Raw genomic sequence first — 19,551 nt, 5'->3', positions numbered from 1 at the left:
TTACAATTGAAACATAAGTTATGTCCCTGGGGTTTCACTCAGTCCTGTCATGAACACAATACCCTTTGTATATTAAGCGGTAGGAAATGGATGGATGGATGTTTAATATTACATACTGTAAGTCACAGGGTCCCCACAGGAAGTTGTGTCATTAAGATCTTCTGCAGGCCATGGTAAGGTCAAAATCAAATGTTTTTGTATATTCTACATACAGTACATATTTTTTTATGTTGAATCCCTGTAATGTGCCAAGTGTCAACACACTATTGCCATAAATGTCACACGGCTATATTTCATGTATTTGCCAATTCTATGCTAAAAACTCACTCCTGTTACATTCAGTCCTGTTAAATAAGTATGTTGCCTACACATTTAAAAGTTGTTAATAGTGAGATCCCAAGGTTTTGAGCAGGAAGTTGCAATGCGTGCACTGCTTGCTTAGCACATCTCTGAGGAGCAGGAATGAGCTGTAATGCGATGCTCAAGAAAAGGAGGAACCGGAAGGTTTTCCGCTCTATTATGTGGGCTAATGAATGCAAAGCACAAACCGGGGAAATATACTTGTCACATTCACATGCGGTGTTGCTCACCAGTAAAGATAGGGTTTGTCCTTGTCGACGGTGATGTTGTTCAAGGGATCCATCCGGAACCAGGTGTTGAACGTAAAGCCGTTCTGGTAAGGCCACTTGGCGATCGGAGGTAAAGCGATGGCCTGGAAAGCATAAACGGAGGAGCTTTTAAATGTTCTTCCACCTATTTTGTCAAATATGGAAAATGTGAGCTTAAGCTCTTCTGGTGGATGACTTCATTTATCAAATAAATCACGCTCCTGCTAAATATGTATTAGTGTTCTGTAATATTCTATTTGCATTCATGACAAGATTCTGCACAAACAACTTTCAGACCACTGAAGTTAATATCTCTGACGTTATTACTTGCTCTAATCAAGCGCTAAAGTAACAGTTATGTACAGCCAGGTTTTATTTATTTTTTAACACAGTATATATTTTTGGGGATTTTCTCCAAAATGTACACATTATACCGTATTTTCCGGGCCATAGGGCGCACCGGATTATAAGGCGCACTGACGATGAATGGTCTATTTTTGTTCTTTTTTCATTTATAAAGGCATACCGGATTATAGGGCGCATTAAAGGAGTCTTTTTTTTTTTTTTCTTGTGGAGCTATCTGTTTTAATGTCATTCATACTTTACTTAAATCTATAAAAGGAGCAGCATCTCCTCAACCGGAAACACTGGAAATGTGTCCCGTGAAAAACCGGCCGAACGGAACACTCTAATAACTAAAATTCCTTGGGCGGATAATGTAAACTCACTACACCGGCAGATATAAGTAGGAACTTTACACTAATTCATATTAGAAATGGCAACAGCACCGGATGAATGTTCATAACAAGAAGATAGACAAAAAAGAAGCTTATCGACTACGGTGTGGGCACGGAATACAAATGCAGATCCACGCAATTTTTCAGGATTTATGCAGATCACAAATACAGATCAGCAGGTACCAGAAGGTGAGAAAAGTTGCTTTTGCATAATATTACAAAACGAAACGCCAGGTGATATGTCTTACCTTATATACACACCATAATAGTACTAGTATGTTGAAGCACATCAAATGGTGCAGCTTCATAGCTTACCAAAGTGTGTAATGTTCAATATTTCCATCCATCCATCCATTTTCTATCGCTTATTCCCTTTCGGGGTCGCGGGGGGCGCTGGCGCCTATTCTATATTTTCAATGGAAAATATAAAATGTTGGTGTGGTTTACTTCAGTCATAGTGTTTCTGCTCGTATGTAATGTTTATATTTTTACAATATAACTTCAACTATTTATACTTACTACACCATCCCATGTGTGATGTCTGTGGGAGTGCTTTCATGCATGTGTACGTGCTATCGCGGATCTGGACAATTATTTGGACTCAGGGGTCAAATATATTTTCACATGTGCACACGCACACACACAAAAAAAAAATCTACTGTACAATGTGTGCTTGGGTACCTTTTTTCAAGAACACCAATACAAAAACTCACAATAATTTGCTAAAAATGTGCCAAAATGTTATGTCAAATCACATTGAAAAACAAAATTTTATTTTATAGTCTTTTACAGCATGTGACAGCCAGAATGTACATCAAAATAAAGAATGTGGAATTTACAATATTAACTGAACAATAAAACAATGACAAGCTCCTCGATCTTTTACAATCAAGCAAAACACAACAAAAATATAAGAAACACGCAAAATATGAATGCAAAGGGTAAAAATCCCTACAATACGATAAATTATCACTTTTCTGCAGAATTTTGTCTTAAAAATTTGCATCACAGTTCCAGTCTGGCGGTTCTATATACAAACCCTTGCCCACTCTGCTTGATGCCTCTAATACTTGGAGCTGCTGTGACGTAGAGTCTCGTGATAACCCAGAAGTGCAGATTCCAACCATTGAAGTACTTTCTACAGTTCAAGATTAACAGCGTTGCACATCAAAATGGTGGCTACAGCTTCAATGTTAAAGGTCGAAAAATATTTTTGGGAAATTTCTGGCAGGCTGGATTGAAAATCTAAACAGGCTGTATGTGGTGTATTTTGTCTAGGTCTGTGGCCTCGTAATGTAATCAAGCATGTTTCATTAGCAATAACTAATATGCTAACACGTTTGCAAGTGTCTGTGTTAGTATTATTAACTTACAACACTATTTTTGTATTCTTTCAGTTTCACAAATTCCTCAGGTAATTCACCAAAACGTCACAAGGGTGTTACTGAATCTGTTTAGCTGATTGGAGAGCTATCTTCCGCAGCTAATGACTTCTGTTTTGTTTGATCAGCCGTTTTACAGACACAGTTTGGAAAAAATTAAAAAGGTATAATAAATATTTACAAAATCCTTCTGCGCAAATAACTCATTTCGCAACTTATATATCTGCGGCTTATAGTCGCATATATATATTATTTCCCCCCTAATGTATGTAACAATATTTTTTCCCCCACAAATTTTTCGGGTGCTACCTATGTACCGGTAACTTTCAAGTCCGTAAAATACGGTAATACCTGCTAATGAGACTTAGAAATGTTATAAGGAAATAAGATACAACAAATTGAGCGCAAAGTTATCGTATTGAGCTCCTTTTTTAAATGTTACATTAAAAAAGATGATTTTACTTGTAAACAGTTACAATTTATTGACACACAAAAAAATTACGGGAATTGATTCAAATGTAAAAGATATAAATTCCTATTTATTATGCATCTTTGTGTTTATAAAACATTTATTTTTTTTAAATGTATCATTATCACACTGGGTAACTTATCTTTATAATTGACTGCAGATATTATTCACCTTATTCACGAACTCTATTTAATAATACAACTCTAACATTTGACAACCAAACAATTAAACAAGGCGACACGGTAAAGAATCTGGGTATTATCTTCGACCCAACTCTGTCCTTTGAGGCACACATTAAAAGCGTTACTAAAACGGCCTTCTTTCATCTCCGCAATATCGCTAAAATTCGCTCCATTCTGTCCACTAAAGACGCTGAGATCATTATCCATGCGTTTGTTACGTCTCGCCTGGATTACTGTAACGTATTATTTTCGGGTCTCCCCATGTCTAGCATTAAAAGATTACAGTTGGTACAAAATGCGGCTGCTAGACTTTTGACAAGAACAAGAAAGTTTGATCACATTACGCCTGTACTGGCTCACCTGCACTGGCTTCCTGTGCACTTAAGATGTGACTTTAAGGTTTTACTACTTACGTATAAAATACTACACGGTCTAGCTCCATCCTATCTTGCCGATTGTATTGTACCATATGTCCCGGCAAGAAATCTGCGTTCAAAGGACTCCGGCTTATTAGTGATCCCCAAAGCCCAAAAAAAGTCTGCGGGCTATAGAGCTTTTTCATTTCGGGCTCCAGTACTCTGGAATGCCCTCCCGGTAACAGTTCGAGATGCTACCTCAGTAGAAGCATTTAAGTCTCACCTTAAAACTCATTTGTATGCTCTAGCCTTTAAATAGACTCCCTTTTCAGACCAGTTGATCTGCCGTTTCTTTTCTTTTTCTTCTATGTCCCACTCTCCTTTGTGGAGGGAGTCCGGTCCGATCCGGTGGCCATGTACTGCTCGCCTGTGTATCGGCTGGGGACATCTCTGCGCTGCTGATCAGCCTCCTCTTGGGATGGTTTCCTGCTGGCTCCGCTCTGAACGGGACTCTCGCTGCTGTGTTGGATCCGCTTTGGACTGGACTCTCGCGACTGTGTTGGATCCATTATGGATTGATCTTTCACAGTATCATGTTCTCATAGTCATCATTGTCACCGACGTCCCACTGGGTCATTATTGTCACCGATGTCCCACTGGGTGTGAGTTTTCCTTGCCCTTATGTGGGCCTACCGAGGATGTCGTAGTGGTTTGTGCAGCCCTTTGAGACACTAGTGATTTAGGGCTATATAAGTAAACATTGATTGATTGATTGATATCACATTTTAGCAGCGTGAGGCACATGTGTGTTTAAAGAGTGTTTTTATTTCTCATTACAAAGATTAACCTATTTTTCCAGGAAGGTTAAAATAAAGGCTCCTGTGCACAGTGATTTTGTTATGGGACAGTTTGGCACTGGAACTGACAAATTTGCTTCCAAATTAATCACTCTATTATTTATTTTTTGTGGAGGAAAATATGATTATGTAAAATAATCCAGTTTCTCAGACAAAGACCAAGAAGTTAACACTGCACAGGTGATCTCTGACCGCTGTCATCACAAAACATTTACATTAGATGAGGACAATATGCAGATGTGAAACGGCGTAAGAGCACTTACAGCTGCACTGCGGCCGGGGAAGTTGAAGAACGCATCTGGCCCGTGTCTCTGCGGCATCTGATTGAGCACCGACAACATCTTGACGGCATGTCTGGGCTGCAAAGGAAGTAAACATACACAGATCATTGGTGCATTCAGTGTTGGGTCAATTACACCGACAGGACCACAGGGCTGTGCATGTTAAGCCAGGTGAAGTGACACGATTCTGTCCGTCACAGCGCATCCGGTTGTTGGCATCACTCACCCAGAGGCCGCCCTCCCCTTGCAGCATGCTGAAAAGAAGCTTCACCTCTGTCACCGTGATGCTATAGCTGGCCAGCACTCCCAGCATGTCCACCAGCAAGTCTTCAAAGACAACCATCGCACGTTAACGCAAAGAAAAGGACAACTTGCAAACAATTCCCGCACCTGCGATCATGTCGTCCACCGAGCTCATCCTGAGCAGCAGCTGCTGGATCAGGCCCACCTCCGTGCTCATCTGCAGGTTGCGCACGCTCTTCCGTAGCATGGCCGTGAGCATGCTCCAGATTTCCGCCTGGCAGGTGACGTCGCAGTGTTCCAGCAGCGCCGGCAGGCAGCCGATGCCGTCCGCATCTTGGATAATGAAGTTGGTCTCCAAATCGAACTCGCCAGCCACCAACTGCGGGGTAAGATGAGAAGCACAGCTAAGACGTGCCTGCAGAAGGAGTTGGATTCTGTAATCGACGAGCACATCAAGTCGCCAATGTGCTTCAAACTTTTCCACTGAGCAGTAAAGTTTGTTTTTACACACACATACCAGGTTTCCTGCATATAGTACGGGACATCTATTGTTTTGTTTTGTTTAATTTGCGGGGACAAATGCATTATTATTTTGGTGTAATTTCCCGAAAAAAAATATTTTACATATTTTTTTTTAAATAATACATAATATGTATAACTGTGATAATTGCCCCCGATAAAAAAAATCCCCCTGATCAGGAACTCTCTTGGTGCATCTCAAAAAAGCAGCCTCATTAACCTTAGGGTTGTGTTGGATCAGTCAATGTGTTTGGAGGGTCACTGTCGTAAATTGACCAAAAACTGTTTTTTTCATCTGAGAAATATTTCTAAAGTGGGAAATTTGTTGTCAATATTGGATCCCGAAATTATCATTCACACATTCATATGGTCGTGCATTGACTATTGCAATTCTCTCGTCACCCTTTTCAACAAGTAAATGCTAAAGAGACCTCAGACGGTTGATTGATTGAAACTTTTATTAGTAGATTGCACAGTACAGTACATCCATCCATCCATCATCTTCCGCTTATCCGAGGTCGGGTCGCGGGGGCAACAGCCTAAGCAGGGAAACCCAGACTTCCCTCTCCCCAGCCACTTCGTCTAGCTCTTCCCGGGGGATCCCGAGGCGTTCCCAGGCCAGCCGGGAGACATAGTCTTCCCAACGTGTCCTGGGTCTTCCCCGTGGCCTCCTACCGGTTGGACGTGCCCTAAACACCTCCCTAGGGAGGCGTTCGGGTGGCATCCTGACCAGATGCCCGAACCACCTCATCTGGCTCCTCTCGATGTGAAGGAGCAGCGGCTTTACTTTGAGTCCCTCCCGGATGGCAGAGCTTCTCACCCTATCTCTAAGGGAGAGCCCCGCCACACGGCGGAGGAAACTCATTTCGGCCGCTTGTACCCGTGATCTTATCCTTTCGGTCATGACCCAAAGCTCATGACCATAGGTGAGGATGGGAACGTAGATCGACCGGTAAATTGAGAGTTTTGCCTTCCGGCTCAGCTCCTTCTTCCCCACAACGGATCGGTACAACGTCCGCATTACTGAAGATGCCGCACCGATCCGCCTGTCGATCTCACGATCCACTCTTCCCCCACTCGTGAACAAGACTCCTAGGTACTTGAACTCCTCCACTTGGGGCAGGGTCTCCTCCCCAACCCGGAGATGGCACTCCACCCTTTTCCGGGTGAGAACCATGGACTCGGACGTGGAGGTGCTGATTCTCATTCCGGTCGCTTCACACTCGGCTGCGAACCGATCCAGCAAGAGCTGAAGATCCCGGTCAGATGAAGCCATCAGGACCACATCATCTGCAAAAAGCAGAGACCTAATCCTGCGGTTACCAAACCGGAACCCCTCAACGCCTTGACTGCGCCTAGAAATTCTGTCCATAAAAGTTATGAACAGAATCGGTGACAAAGGACAGCCTTGGCGGAGTCCAACCCTCACTGGAAATGTGTTCGACTTACTGCCGGCAATGCGGACCAAGCTCTGGCACTGATCGCACAGGGAACGGACCGCCACAATAAGACAGTCCGATACCCCATATTCTCTGAGCACTCCCCACAGGACTTCCCGAGGGACACGGTCGAATGCCTTCTCCAACTCCACAAAGCACATGTAGACTGGTTGGGCAAACTCCCATGCACCCTCAAGAACCCTGCCGAGAGTATAGAGCTGGTCCACAGTTCCACAACCAGGACGAAAACCACACTGTTCCTCCTGAATCCGAGGTTCGACTATCCGACGTAGCCTCCTCTCCAGTACACCTGAATAAACCTTACCGGGAAGGCGGAGGAGTGTGATCCCACGATAGTTGGAACACACCCTCCGGTCCCCCTTCTTAAAGAGAGGAACCACCACCCCGGTCTGCCAATCCAGAGGTACCGCCCTCGATGTCCACGCGATGCTGCAAAGTCTTGTCAACCAAGACAGCCCCACAGCATCCAGAGCCTTAAGGAACTCCGGGCGGATCTCGTCCACCCATGGGGCCTTGCCACCGAGGAGCTTTTTAACTACCTCAGCGACCTCAGCCCCAGAAATAGGAAAGTCCACCACAGATTCCCCAGGCACTGCTTCCTCATAGGAAGACGTGTTGGTGGGATTGAGGAGGTCTTCGAAGTATTCCTTCCACCTATCCACATCATCCGCAGTCGAGGTCAGCAGAACACCATCCGCACCATACACGGTGTTGATAGTGCACTGCTTCCCCTTCCTGAGGCGGCGGACGGTGGTCCAGAATCGCTTCGAAGCCGTCCGGAAGTCGTTTTCCATGGCTTCCCCGAACTCTTCCCATGTCCGAGTTTTTGCCTCCACGACCGCTGAAGCTGCACACCGCTTGGCCTGTCGGTACCTGTCCACTGCCTCTGGAGTCCTATGAGCCAAAAGGACCCGATAGGACTCCTTCTTCAGCTTGACGGCATCCCTCACCGCTGGTGTCCACCAAGGGGTGTTAGGATTGCCGCCCCGACAGGCACCAACTACCTTGCGGCCACAGCTCCGATCTGCCGCCTCGACAATAGAGGTGCGGAACATGGTCCACTCGGACTCAATGTCCAGCACCTCCCTCGTGACATGTTCAAAGTTCTTCCGGAGGTGGGAATTGAAACTTTGTCTGACAGGAGACTCTGCCAGACGTTCCCAGCAGACCCTCACAATGTACAGTACATTGTACTGTACAACCAGTACAGTACATATTCTGTAAAACTGACCACTAAATGGTAACAACCGAATAAGTTTTTCAACTTGTTTAAGTCGGGGTCTACGTATATCAATTCATGTACAAAATGTGGCTGCCAGACTTTTGACCGGTGCATCCAGAACAGCCCATATCACCCCCGTTTTATCCAGTTTTCATTGGCTTCCCATTAAATTCCGCATTGAGTTTAAAATTTTAGTCCTGACATTCCGTGTGTTGGATGGTGGGGCTCCTCAGTACATCACTGACTTTTTATGCCCCTACTCTTCAGGGCGCAGGCCAGGGTCTTCTAAAAATCCAGAACTCTCGTTTTAAAACCCGTGGAGCCCTGGCATTCCAGGCTATAGCTCCCATACACTGGAACAATATACACCAGTCCCTCTGTGTTTTTGACTGTGTTGAAACGTTTGAGAACTTCTCTTTTCAGCTAAGCTTTTAGTTAAGGCACCTTTTAACTATCATTTGTATCCTTTGTTGCCCCTGTTTTAAATTGAATTGTTTTACTTTACTTGTTTTGTACAGCGCTTTGTGACTTCATCTGTGAAAAGCGCTTTATAAATAAAATGAACTTACTTACTATAACATAGTGGTGCATTGGTTTTTTCAAGCTCAAACTTTTCATATGACTCGGTTTGACAAAAAAACTTTGGTTTTCGTACCGTGCGTGTACTGGCTTGTTCGCTCGTGTATCATTCCACGTGATAGAATGGAATCCCAAATGTTGGTGACCCCGTCTCAACATTTATTTTAATTTTGTAAAACTGCAAAATAACACACCACTGGGCCAAAAAAAGTTGCGAGTGACTGCGCTTGAATGGAGTATTATTTCTCACCATTAAATAAAGAGGGAAGTCATATCAAAATACGAAGCTAATGTCCAAATTGCTTTGCCCATCTTCCTCCCTCTGCGTTCATCGCCATGTTTGCCAACAATAACCTTCAATAGGAGGTAAAAGTGATGTAAAATGATCATTTATCCATTGAATTCTTAAATTTTACCTAAAAAAAGAACAAGGGCAATAAACAAGTTGGTTGGAAGGCTACAATTAGGGATGCAGATGTCAAATATCATCTTGGTAACCGGATGTTCGACTGTAAATCCCTTTGATTAATCAAATAAAACCAGGTATATTCCTATCAGGCTGATACAGATCACATGCATTACCAGTACATCCGATAAGGCTGATACAGATCACATGCATTAACCGTACTTCCGATGAGGCTGATACAGATCACATGCATTAACCGTACTTCCGATAAGGCTGATACAGATCACATGCATTAACAGTACTGTTTTTCCACAATAAATGTATTTATGGCGAGTGCTGTTGACAGTGTAAGATGAACAACAATATTTAAACATATTCTCTTGTATTAAATACAATTGTTGGAGCACACAAAGTCAATAGTACACAGTAACCAAACAAAAGTAAAAACTACCATGGATAAAATTGCTATGGTATGAAGCACACCTGTGAAGTTTAAACCATTTCAGTTGACTACCTCTTGAAGCTCATCGAGAGAATGCCAAGAGTGTGCAAAGCAGTAATCAGAGCAAAAATGGCTATTTTTGAAGAAACTAGAATATAAAACAGGTTTTCAGTTATTTCACCTTTTTTTATTAAGTACATAACTCCACGTGTTCATAGTTTTGATGCTTTCAGCAACAATCTAAAATGTAAATTGTTATGAAAATAAAGAAAATGTATGCACGTGTAGGTACAAGTCTGTGTACTGCATCAGGAATGTGAGCACCCTTTGAGTAAAAAAAAAAGGGGGGGGGGGGAACATTTTTATCAGCATTAAGTGCTGCCATGCAAACCGTAAAATATATTTTTTTAAATGAAGACTACATTTCCTGAAATTGGGTGCATTTCAATACTATAATACAGTGTTTCCCACAGGTCAGGCATCTATTTGTGGTGGTGTGGTCGGGCGGGGGTTGGGGGTCATGGGGGCGGGGGGGATGGTTTAGGCAGCAGCGGGAGCGATGACCAAGAAGAACGCGGAGTTGGAATATAATTACAACACTTTATGTACATATTTATATACATGTTTATATAATATTTATATAATATGTAACTACAAGTTCCATTCCCAGACAGAGTCCCATTGCTTTTATGAGCGGTCCAGCGAGTCAAATGCCGGAAAAAAAATAAAAATATATATATATATATATTTATTTTTTTTTTGTGGCGGCCGTAATTCTTTCGTGGCGGACCGCGACAAATAAATGAATGTGTGGGAAACCCTGTAATAAACCTTTTAAATGTATTCCCATCAACAAACCTTTTCTGGACGTCTTTTTGACACTTACATGTCCTGTGTAATGTACCACAGAATTATTAGTAGATCATCTACTAACATTTTCATCTATGAATTAGGGCTGGGCGATATGGCCTTTTTTTTTTAAAAGATATTTTAAAGACATATATCTTGATGTTTTGCCTTGGCCTTGAATTAACACTTAATGCTTGTAATCACAGCAGTATGATGATTTTACGTGTCTACAATAAAACATTCTTGTTCATACTGCATTAATATATGTTCATTTTAAACTTTTGTGCAGAGAAGGAAATCACAACTAAGTAAATTGACCAAAACTGTATTTATCAAACAGTTATTAAGCAGTGGCACTAACGTTCATGTCATTTCCAAAACAGAAAGTGCAAGATTGTCAGAGACATTTTAAAACAAGCTATTAGGGCACTTTCGTGAATGATGTCACTAAGATGACTTATCAAAGCAACACTAATTTAAATTGCACTTTTTGTACAGAACGCCACTACAACAGTTTAAAACAAATAACGTGCACTTTTCTGCATGATGTCACACAAGATATTTCAATAAATGTCAAATAAAAATGAGCTGCATAATAGGAAATCAAACAGTGTTCGTCCTTTGCTATGTGGTAGATTACTATGGACGTTAATAAATTCTGTTGACTCTTTTTCATACAGTGTGGATCTGGAAAAGTAAGCACTCTTCATTCTCTAGCAGGTGACTTTTCAAATGATGCTACACATTAGCAGTAATGCTATTTTATCTAGCAACACTTTTGGCCCACACTTGACAAATTAAGGTTGTCTATTCGACATATTCCCACTTGAAGCCAAACCACCGCCAGACGATGGACCCCCTGCTGTTTTTCTTGGGAATTAATTATTCCTTCATTTGCACTTTCTTTCTCTCGTATTACCACTCGCACGGCTCTGCTAGCATCACAGCTAACATTACCCATGCTGCTATTTCTCTGCTCCGCGAGGGCGTGTGACGTTGTATGTGACATATGTAAGAAGGTGCGCTAGCTGTCAGTGAGAAGGAGAGACAGGAAAGAGCGAGAGAAGCCTGTAGTGAATTCCCCGGAGCTAAAAGCAACTGCGTGACAACGTATACAGTGGGGCAAAAAAGTATTTAGTCAGCCACCGATTGTGCAAGTTCTCCCACTTAAAATGATGACAGAGGTCTGTAATTTTCATCATAAGTACACTTCAACTGTGAGAGACAGAATGTGAAAAAAAATCCAGGAATTCAAATTGTAGGAATTTTAAAGAATTTATTTGTAAATTATGGTGGAAAATAAGTATTTGGTCACTTCAAAGAAGGAAGATCTCTGGCTTTCACAGACCTGTAACTTATTTAAGAAGCTCTTCTGTCCTCTACTCGTTACCTGTATTAATGGCACTTGTTTGAACTTGTTATCTGTATAAAAGACACGTGTCCACAGCCTCAAACAGTCAGACTCCAAACTCCACTATTGCCAAGACCAAAGAGCTGTCGAAGGACACCAGGAAAAGAATTGTAGACCTACACCAGACTGGGAAGAGTGAATCTACAATAGGCAAGCAGCTTGGTGTGAAAAAAATCAACTGTGGGAGCAATTATCAGAAAATGGAAGACATACAAGAGCACTGATAATTGCCCTTGATCTGGGGCTCCACGCAAAATCTCATCCCGTGGGGTCAAAATGATCATGAGAACAGTGAGCAAAAATCCCAGAATCACACAGGGGGACCTGGTGAATGACCTGCAGAGAGCTGGGACCAAAGTAACAAAAGGTTACCATCAGCAACACACTACGCCGACAGGGAATCAAATCCTGCAGTGCCAGATGTGTCCCCTGCTTGAGCCAGTGCATGTCCAGGCCCGTCTGAAGTTTGCCAGAGAGCACATGGGAAAATGTCATGTGGTCAGATGAAACCAAAATAGAACTTTTTGGTATAAACTTAACTCGTCGTGTTTGGAGGAAGAAGAATACTGAGTTGCATCCCAAGAACACCATACCTACTGTGAAGCGTGGGGGTGGAAACTTCATTGCTTTGGGGCTGTTTTTCTGCTAAGGGGACAGGATGATTGATCCGTGTTAGGAAAGAATGAATGGGGCCATGTATCGTGAAATTTTGAGCCAAAACCTCCTTCCATCAGTGAGAGCTTTGAATGGTTGACCAAATACCTATTTTCCACCATAATTTACAAATAAATTATTTAAAAATCCTACAATGTGAATTCCTGGATTTTTTTTTCACATTCCGTCTCTCACAGTTGAAGTGTACCTATGATGAAAATTACAGACCTCTGTGATCATTTTAAGTGGGAGAACTTGCACAATCGGTGGCTGACTAAATACTTTTTTGCCCCACTGTACTTGAATATCACGATAGTCATTTTCTATATCGCACAGAGACAAACCCGCAATATATCGTGTATATCGATATATCACCAGCCCTACAATTAATATGTAATGTAAAATTCGAAAACATGCACGCAAAGAACTCAAAGCTTTTCCCATTCGGCAACTCTATCCTGTAGCCACGCCCCCTCAGGTAATATACTTTTCAAAAAGATACCTTCTCGCTGGCTACTCATAAATACTCTCCAACTACGAATGGTTCAGAACTAACAGTGTTCAGATTGTAATCATCCAAACATAATTAGCAGAAACGTGGACAGTCATCAATGTTGAGGCTTGAAGAAAACACAGAGGAGACAACAAACAAGCTAGATTTTTAGCTAACTAGCGAGGTTGTTTCGATGCTCTTGATTTTTGTCCTCGTCCTGCAATTCAGTGCGGCGTGTCACGGTGCATGCCGCTGCGCATTTTTCAGTGCGCTCTGCTAAGCGCCTCTCTGGGCACGCCCCTGCATGTGCTTCTCCTGTCTTCAATCTGCAATCTACACACCCGACATTGATGAGCCTCTACGCTTCTTAAGCCAGAACATAGCCCCCTGTATGGTACAGTAAGCCTACACGTCTGTAGCTTTCTGCCTAAGATGAATTCGCTCTCTCTCTGTTTCCCCTCCTTTGTGCTCATCGCCTTGTGTCCTCTGTCGTCAACCCGCAGCGTTACACCATTTCCTGGTTTTGAGCGGTGTGTCTCGTCTCCCCGAATTCCCTTTGGTTCCCTGACTGCCCTCCTGGATCACGACCTCTCGCCTGGACACGGACATTGACTCCTCCCTCCTGGCCCTGACCTCCTGCCTGCCCACGGATACTGCGAGACTACCTTGCTCTCCCTGACTCCCGCATCTCGCTCAACACGCACCATCAACAACTCCTGGTAACACTCAGTTAAACACAACACATAGTCACACCATTCCTATCTTGATTTATTACACGTCATGTTATTATATCAAAAAATACGCCTAGAGCTAAACGACGTCTCTGACTCTGTGCCATTTTCTTCTTCCCCTGCACCGTAACACAGTGTTTAGGAAAGAGGAACAGCGAGTACCTGCGGCTGAAGTGAGCGTTCAACAAATTTTGTATGGCAATAATCTTTATTGATTTTTCATTAAAAAAAGCACAAAAAATATATTTTGACGCGAAAACTTCACATGCCTTATGTATGCATGTACAGTAAACGTGCGTGTGTGTATGTTTACAATTAAATAAACCATATCGAGGCAGAGCAAAATCGTTTTTTTGGAATCGGATCACTCCAGTTACTCGAGGAATGGTTTCACCCCTAGCTACAAGAACGGCATTTTCGGTTTGTAGAACACCTCAGTCAGTCCCTGAAGGTTTCCCTTAATTTATTCTTTACCCTACTTGGTTGTGTCAGCTTTACAGATGCCATGTCAACCCTGCAGCGGTAAAGAGGTCTGCCGTGACAAACAAGGGTATCTGTCACATTAAAAGGTAACACTGCAAGACCTTCAGGCTATAGCGGAATAAAGCAGACATCTGTTTGAAGTGAGCCATTTATTGCGTGATTAATTGAGGCGGACACTATTTTAGGGAATGTCATTTTGTGTGTGTTGAAGAGCGTCCCAAAGAAGGTGGGAGGTCATTTCTTCTTTCGCTTAAAAGGTTTAGATCAGAACTTAATCGGGCGTGAAAATAAAACGGCTTCTTCTTTAATGAAAAGCGCAGAAGGGATGAAGTTCCTGCGACACTGATCTTCTTTTTAGTCACAAATAATCGTCAGGAAAGTTGAGAACAACAAATCAATACCACAGTTCATCAAGTTCAACAAGCATGAAATAAGCCCATCCAAAGAAGCGCATGGCGTGTGTGAATGTGTGCGTGATATATATATATGGAAAGCACTGACAACAACATATTGGTGAGCATCAAAGTGAGAAGGTGGAAAATGGGCCTGGACAGCCAGAGCACATTACTGGGATTGACAGCTAATAGCATAGGTGGCATGAAAAGCAGCACGAGGCAGTGGACTGACAAGTTCAAGGAAATTATAAGCTGAGTATCACTAAGTATTCAATCATGGTTGCTGAGGCCATGTCTACAAAAAGTCAATTAACCCCTTAAAAAAATAATTATTTAGCCTAAGTCCCGTTTCAGCCACACTAAACCAGCCTTTAAGTTTCCCCTCCTCGGACAAATTTTTACACGCGTAAGTCAGCCGTGTATTTCTTGAATCTCCGGCACTTAGCTTTGTATGGACTCATTGATCGTCTACAAACTGAGTTCGGAGAGGAAGTGACACCAGAAAGACACAGCCCACACAGGAAGTGACGCCAGAAAGACCCTGCTCCACACAGGAAAAGACATCAGAAAGAACACTGCATAGTCAGCTTCATAACAAAAATGGAGGCGGACCATCCAGACATGCCCGTGTTTCTCCTTCTTGTACATGTACAGACGCTTTTGGAAATCACAGGTTAATACCTTAAGAGAAGGCAACGGGCGATTGCAGCTATTTCGGATACAACACTTCTCAGACGACAAGAGAACTTTCAAAAGACCGGGTCAGCTGTGAGTCTGTTTACCGAAAAACTTGGTACTTTCCTCCCGTGGATGTGATACAGCCGTGTGTGACTACAAATATTGCTTTATGAATGTGACTGTGAAATGGCCAAGCAGCGTACATAATGCCCGCATCTTCGCTAACTCTGCCATTAGCGCGCAGCTGGAAGATGGAACCATCTCCACGTGTCCCAAACCACGTGTCCCAAACAACTGCTGGAAGATGATGATCCGGTCCCTGTTTTTATTTTGGGTGACCCAACTTATCCCGTGACGCCATCTCTCACGAAAGAATACCCCATTGGCAGAGTCAACCCACAACAACAATACTTTGGGTATTCTCTGTCTAGATGAATTGTTTTAAAATGTTCTTTATCGCATTGTCTACTTTCTCAAGTCGATTAAATACTTGATTCATGTATGATGTCAGGTGTGATTCACGACCATAGGGCCCCACAGCCCACTGGATTCTAGTTAATTGAAATACCACAACACTGGATGTTGTTCAAAGGAGATGCATTTTAATTAAAAAACTTGCACACAAAACACAGCAAACAAATGTAAAATGCACAGCAAAGTATTTACTATATAGCTATATTTATTGGAGAGCTGGGAGCCAATAGACCAGGGGTCGGGAACCTTTTTGGCTGGGAGAGCCGTACAAGCCGAATATTTTAAAAAGTGTTTTCGTGAGAGCCATATCATATTTTTTTTAAGACTGAATACAACTAAATGTGTGCATTTTTAAGTAACACCAACATTTTTGGAGAATAATAAGTCTCTTATTATTTTTAATACCATTGTTATTCTGACGCTAATCGACAATAAATAAAATACTTCTTACCATTAATGCAACTTCTTGAACAGGTGCGGTAGAAACCGGATGGATGGATTAAAATGCATGAGAATGTTTTATATTTTGAACGTTATTTTTGACACCAGCGGAATTATTCATTACTTATCGTGTTAAGCAATGTCAGCTAAGATTTATCTGAGAGCCAGATGCAGTCATCAAAAGAGCCACATCTGGCTCGAGAGGCATAGGTTCCCTACCCCTGCAATAGACGCTTGGGCAGATTTTTATTTATTTTCCCCACACATGCAAATTAGGTCGCGTTGCGCCGGCTGACGAACGGAGGCGGGGGTCTTAAACGGCGGCATTGTTGTGTGTGGACACGGATCAGGTTAGGTGTGATTTACCCTGGATAACCTTATCCGGCTTAGTTTGAACGGGGTCTCAGTTACACAAAAACCCATTTCCAAAGATGAAACAACAGAAAATAGAGCCGGTTTAAAATAAAAACTTTCAAATCATCTTTTATGTCCACAGCTAAGAAGTTTAGCAGGGCAGTTTTATTCCGGGACACATAAAGCACGCCAATGTATTTTGTATTCAGACGCTGCGTGGCCAACAATGGAAGAAAGCGTAAATTGCAAGCTAATAGAGTGCTGGTAATACGCATGTCTGAGCTGCGTTTGTGGAAACAATGGGCAGACGACTGAAGAGGCGGCTGAAACAAATCCACACTCAGAGGCGCTGAGTTGAACTCCTATGGAAAATAAGCTGGCATTTTGCATGCAGAAAGTGGTCACTCCTGCCAAGTGCCACCTTCCACATTCAGCATGCAGACAAGCCAAAATAAATTATAGTTTCTCATCCTGGTCACGCTGCATCTGGTGGTCACATAAATGTGGCTAGCGGTTAGTGGCGTCGCAGAATGGAAGCAGGTTTGTTAAGGCTCCTCCTGCAGCTCGTTCAGCCAATATTGGATACGAGGTGGGGGGAGCAAATGGAATGAGGTCTAGACCAAACATCATCACTCCGCAACACTGTCGCCATTAATCAAACTGGCACGCCGGCACATCAAAACCCTACACGAGTCGTGTAATTACAGACCGCCAGTTTCGGAATCACTCAGATTCACTGTAAGGGGTAAATAAAGACAAAAATGTGCTGATTATGCACTTCAACGATGATGAGAGTGAAGCTTCACTCAGGCACGGAAAATCAGACGCAGCGAAGTTTGAATAACATTTCATTCAGGGATGTAAACTTTGGAATCAGGGAAACAAAAACTGTTTATAAATGATTATTACGGGCCCCACATTGGCTCTAAATACAATTATCAGTGCACTGCAGAATATTTTGACTTGACTGTAAGACACCAATATGGATTGACTTGTATTTGTGGTACATACAAACAAACAGGTGACACTGAAAACTTCTGCTGTAGCAAATCAGTGCTTTGCTGGGGGGCAACCAAAATATGGAAGTACAGTGAAACCTTGAATTACAAACTTGATCGGTTCTTCAACAGCGTTCGTAAATTGTAAAGTTTAATTTCTCCATAAGAAACAATGTAAATATGAATAATGGGTTGCAGCCTCAACAAAATTTCATATTTTAGTGAAGGTTTGTACACGTTGAACACAATATGAAGTGCTATACAGAACTGTATATCAAACAAACTAGCTAGTGATGCCTCAACAGTCTCTTTATTAACAAGCCAAAACAACAACAAGTCACTTTGGTGCCCTCACAAACGATGGGAAATCACAAAAATCCTTAACTTCAACCATATTTATAGAAAAAAAAAACATTTAAAAGTAAAATCCACCCACATTAAGATCAGTAATGGAGGAGTTGACGAGAAAGGAGCAGACTGTGGGAGAGAAGGTAGGGTTTGCAGTGAGGAGCAGTGTGTGTGTGTGTGTGTGTGTTATTTGAAAAAGGCACCGCTGAACGAGAGGTAGCTCTTCTCTATCGCTGTGAAATAAGACAGCTTTGGAATATTTTTCCAGAAAATGCATGTCTCATCACAATTAAAAACATGCTGTGGTACAAACCCTGTTTCAATATGAGTTGGGAAATTGTGTTGAAGGTAAATATAAACGGAATATAATAATTTGCAAATCCTTTTCAACCCATATTCAATTGAATGTACTACAAAGACAAGATACTTGATGTTCAAACTCATAAACTTTGTTTTTTTTTGCAAATAATTAACTTACAATTTCATGGCTGCAACATGTGCCAAAGTAGTTGGGAAAGGGCATGTTCACCACTGTGTTACAGCACCTTTTCTTTTAACAACACTCAAACGTTTGGGAACTAAGGAAACTAATTGTTGAAGCTTTGAAAGTGGAATTATTTCCCATTGTTGTCTTATATAGAGCTTCAGTGGTTCAACAGTCAGGGGTCTCCGCTGTTGTATTTTACGCTTCATAATGCGCCACACATTTTCAATGGGAACAGGTCTGCACTGCAGACGGGCCAGGAAAGTACCCGCACTCTTTTTTTTACAAAGCCACGCTGCTGTAACACGTGCTGAATGTGCCTTGGCATTGTCTTGCTGAAATAAGCAGGGGCGTCCATGAAAAATACGGCGCTTAGATGGCAGCATATGTTATTCCAAAACCTGTATATATTATCAGCATTAATAGTGCCTTCACAGATGTGTAAGTTAGCCATGCCTTGGGCACTAATGCACCACCATACCATCACAGATGCTGGCTTTTAAGCTTTGCGTCGATAACAGTCTGGATGGTTCGCTTCCCCTTTGGTCCGGACGTCACGATGTTGAATATTTCCAAAAACAATTTGAAATGTGGACTCGTCAGACCACTTTTCCACTTTAAATCAGTCCATCTTAGATGATTTCGGGCCCAGAGAAGCCGGCGGCGTTTCTGGATGTTGTTGATAAATGGTTTTTGCTTTCCATAGTAGAGCTTTAACTTGCACTTGCAGATGTAGCAACGAACTGAATTTAGTGACAGTGGTTTTCTGAAGTATTCCTGAGCCCATGTGGTGATATCCTTTAGAGATTGATGTCGGTTTTTGATACAGTGCCGTCTGAGGTATTAAAGGTCACGGTGATTCAATGTTGGTTTCCGGCCATGGAGTGATTTACTTACGTGGAGTGATTTCTCCAGATACTTTAAACCTTTTGATGATATTATGGACCGTAGATGTTGAAATCCCTAAATTTCTTGCAATTGCACTTTGAGAAACGTTGATCTTAAACTGTTTGAC

The 19,551-nt window shown here is 42.3% G+C and overlaps 1 protein-coding gene across 1 annotated transcript in view; it reads right to left on the bottom strand.

Moving 5' to 3' along the window:
- The window catches only part of LOC133536842 (neurobeachin-like), a 652,776-nt gene that overhangs the window by 546,685 nt on the left and 86,540 nt on the right, over positions 1 to 19,551 (bottom strand). The window contains exons 2-5 of the mRNA XM_061877477.1: positions 5,263 to 5,494; positions 5,099 to 5,199; positions 4,855 to 4,950; positions 591 to 712 (exon numbers count right to left, since the gene is read on the bottom strand). Of these exons, the coding sequence (XP_061733461.1) occupies positions 591 to 712; positions 4,855 to 4,950; positions 5,099 to 5,199; positions 5,263 to 5,494 (551 nt within the window). The remainder of the gene's footprint in view (positions 1 to 590; positions 713 to 4,854; positions 4,951 to 5,098; positions 5,200 to 5,262; positions 5,495 to 19,551) is intronic.

The sequence above is a fragment of the Nerophis ophidion genome, linkage group LG18, assembly GCF_033978795.1.
Source record: "Nerophis ophidion isolate RoL-2023_Sa linkage group LG18, RoL_Noph_v1.0, whole genome shotgun sequence".
NCBI lineage: Eukaryota > Metazoa > Chordata > Actinopteri > Syngnathiformes > Syngnathidae > Nerophis > Nerophis ophidion.
Note: the sequence above shows the minus strand (reverse complement) of the source record. Positions and strands in the feature narration are given on the sequence as shown.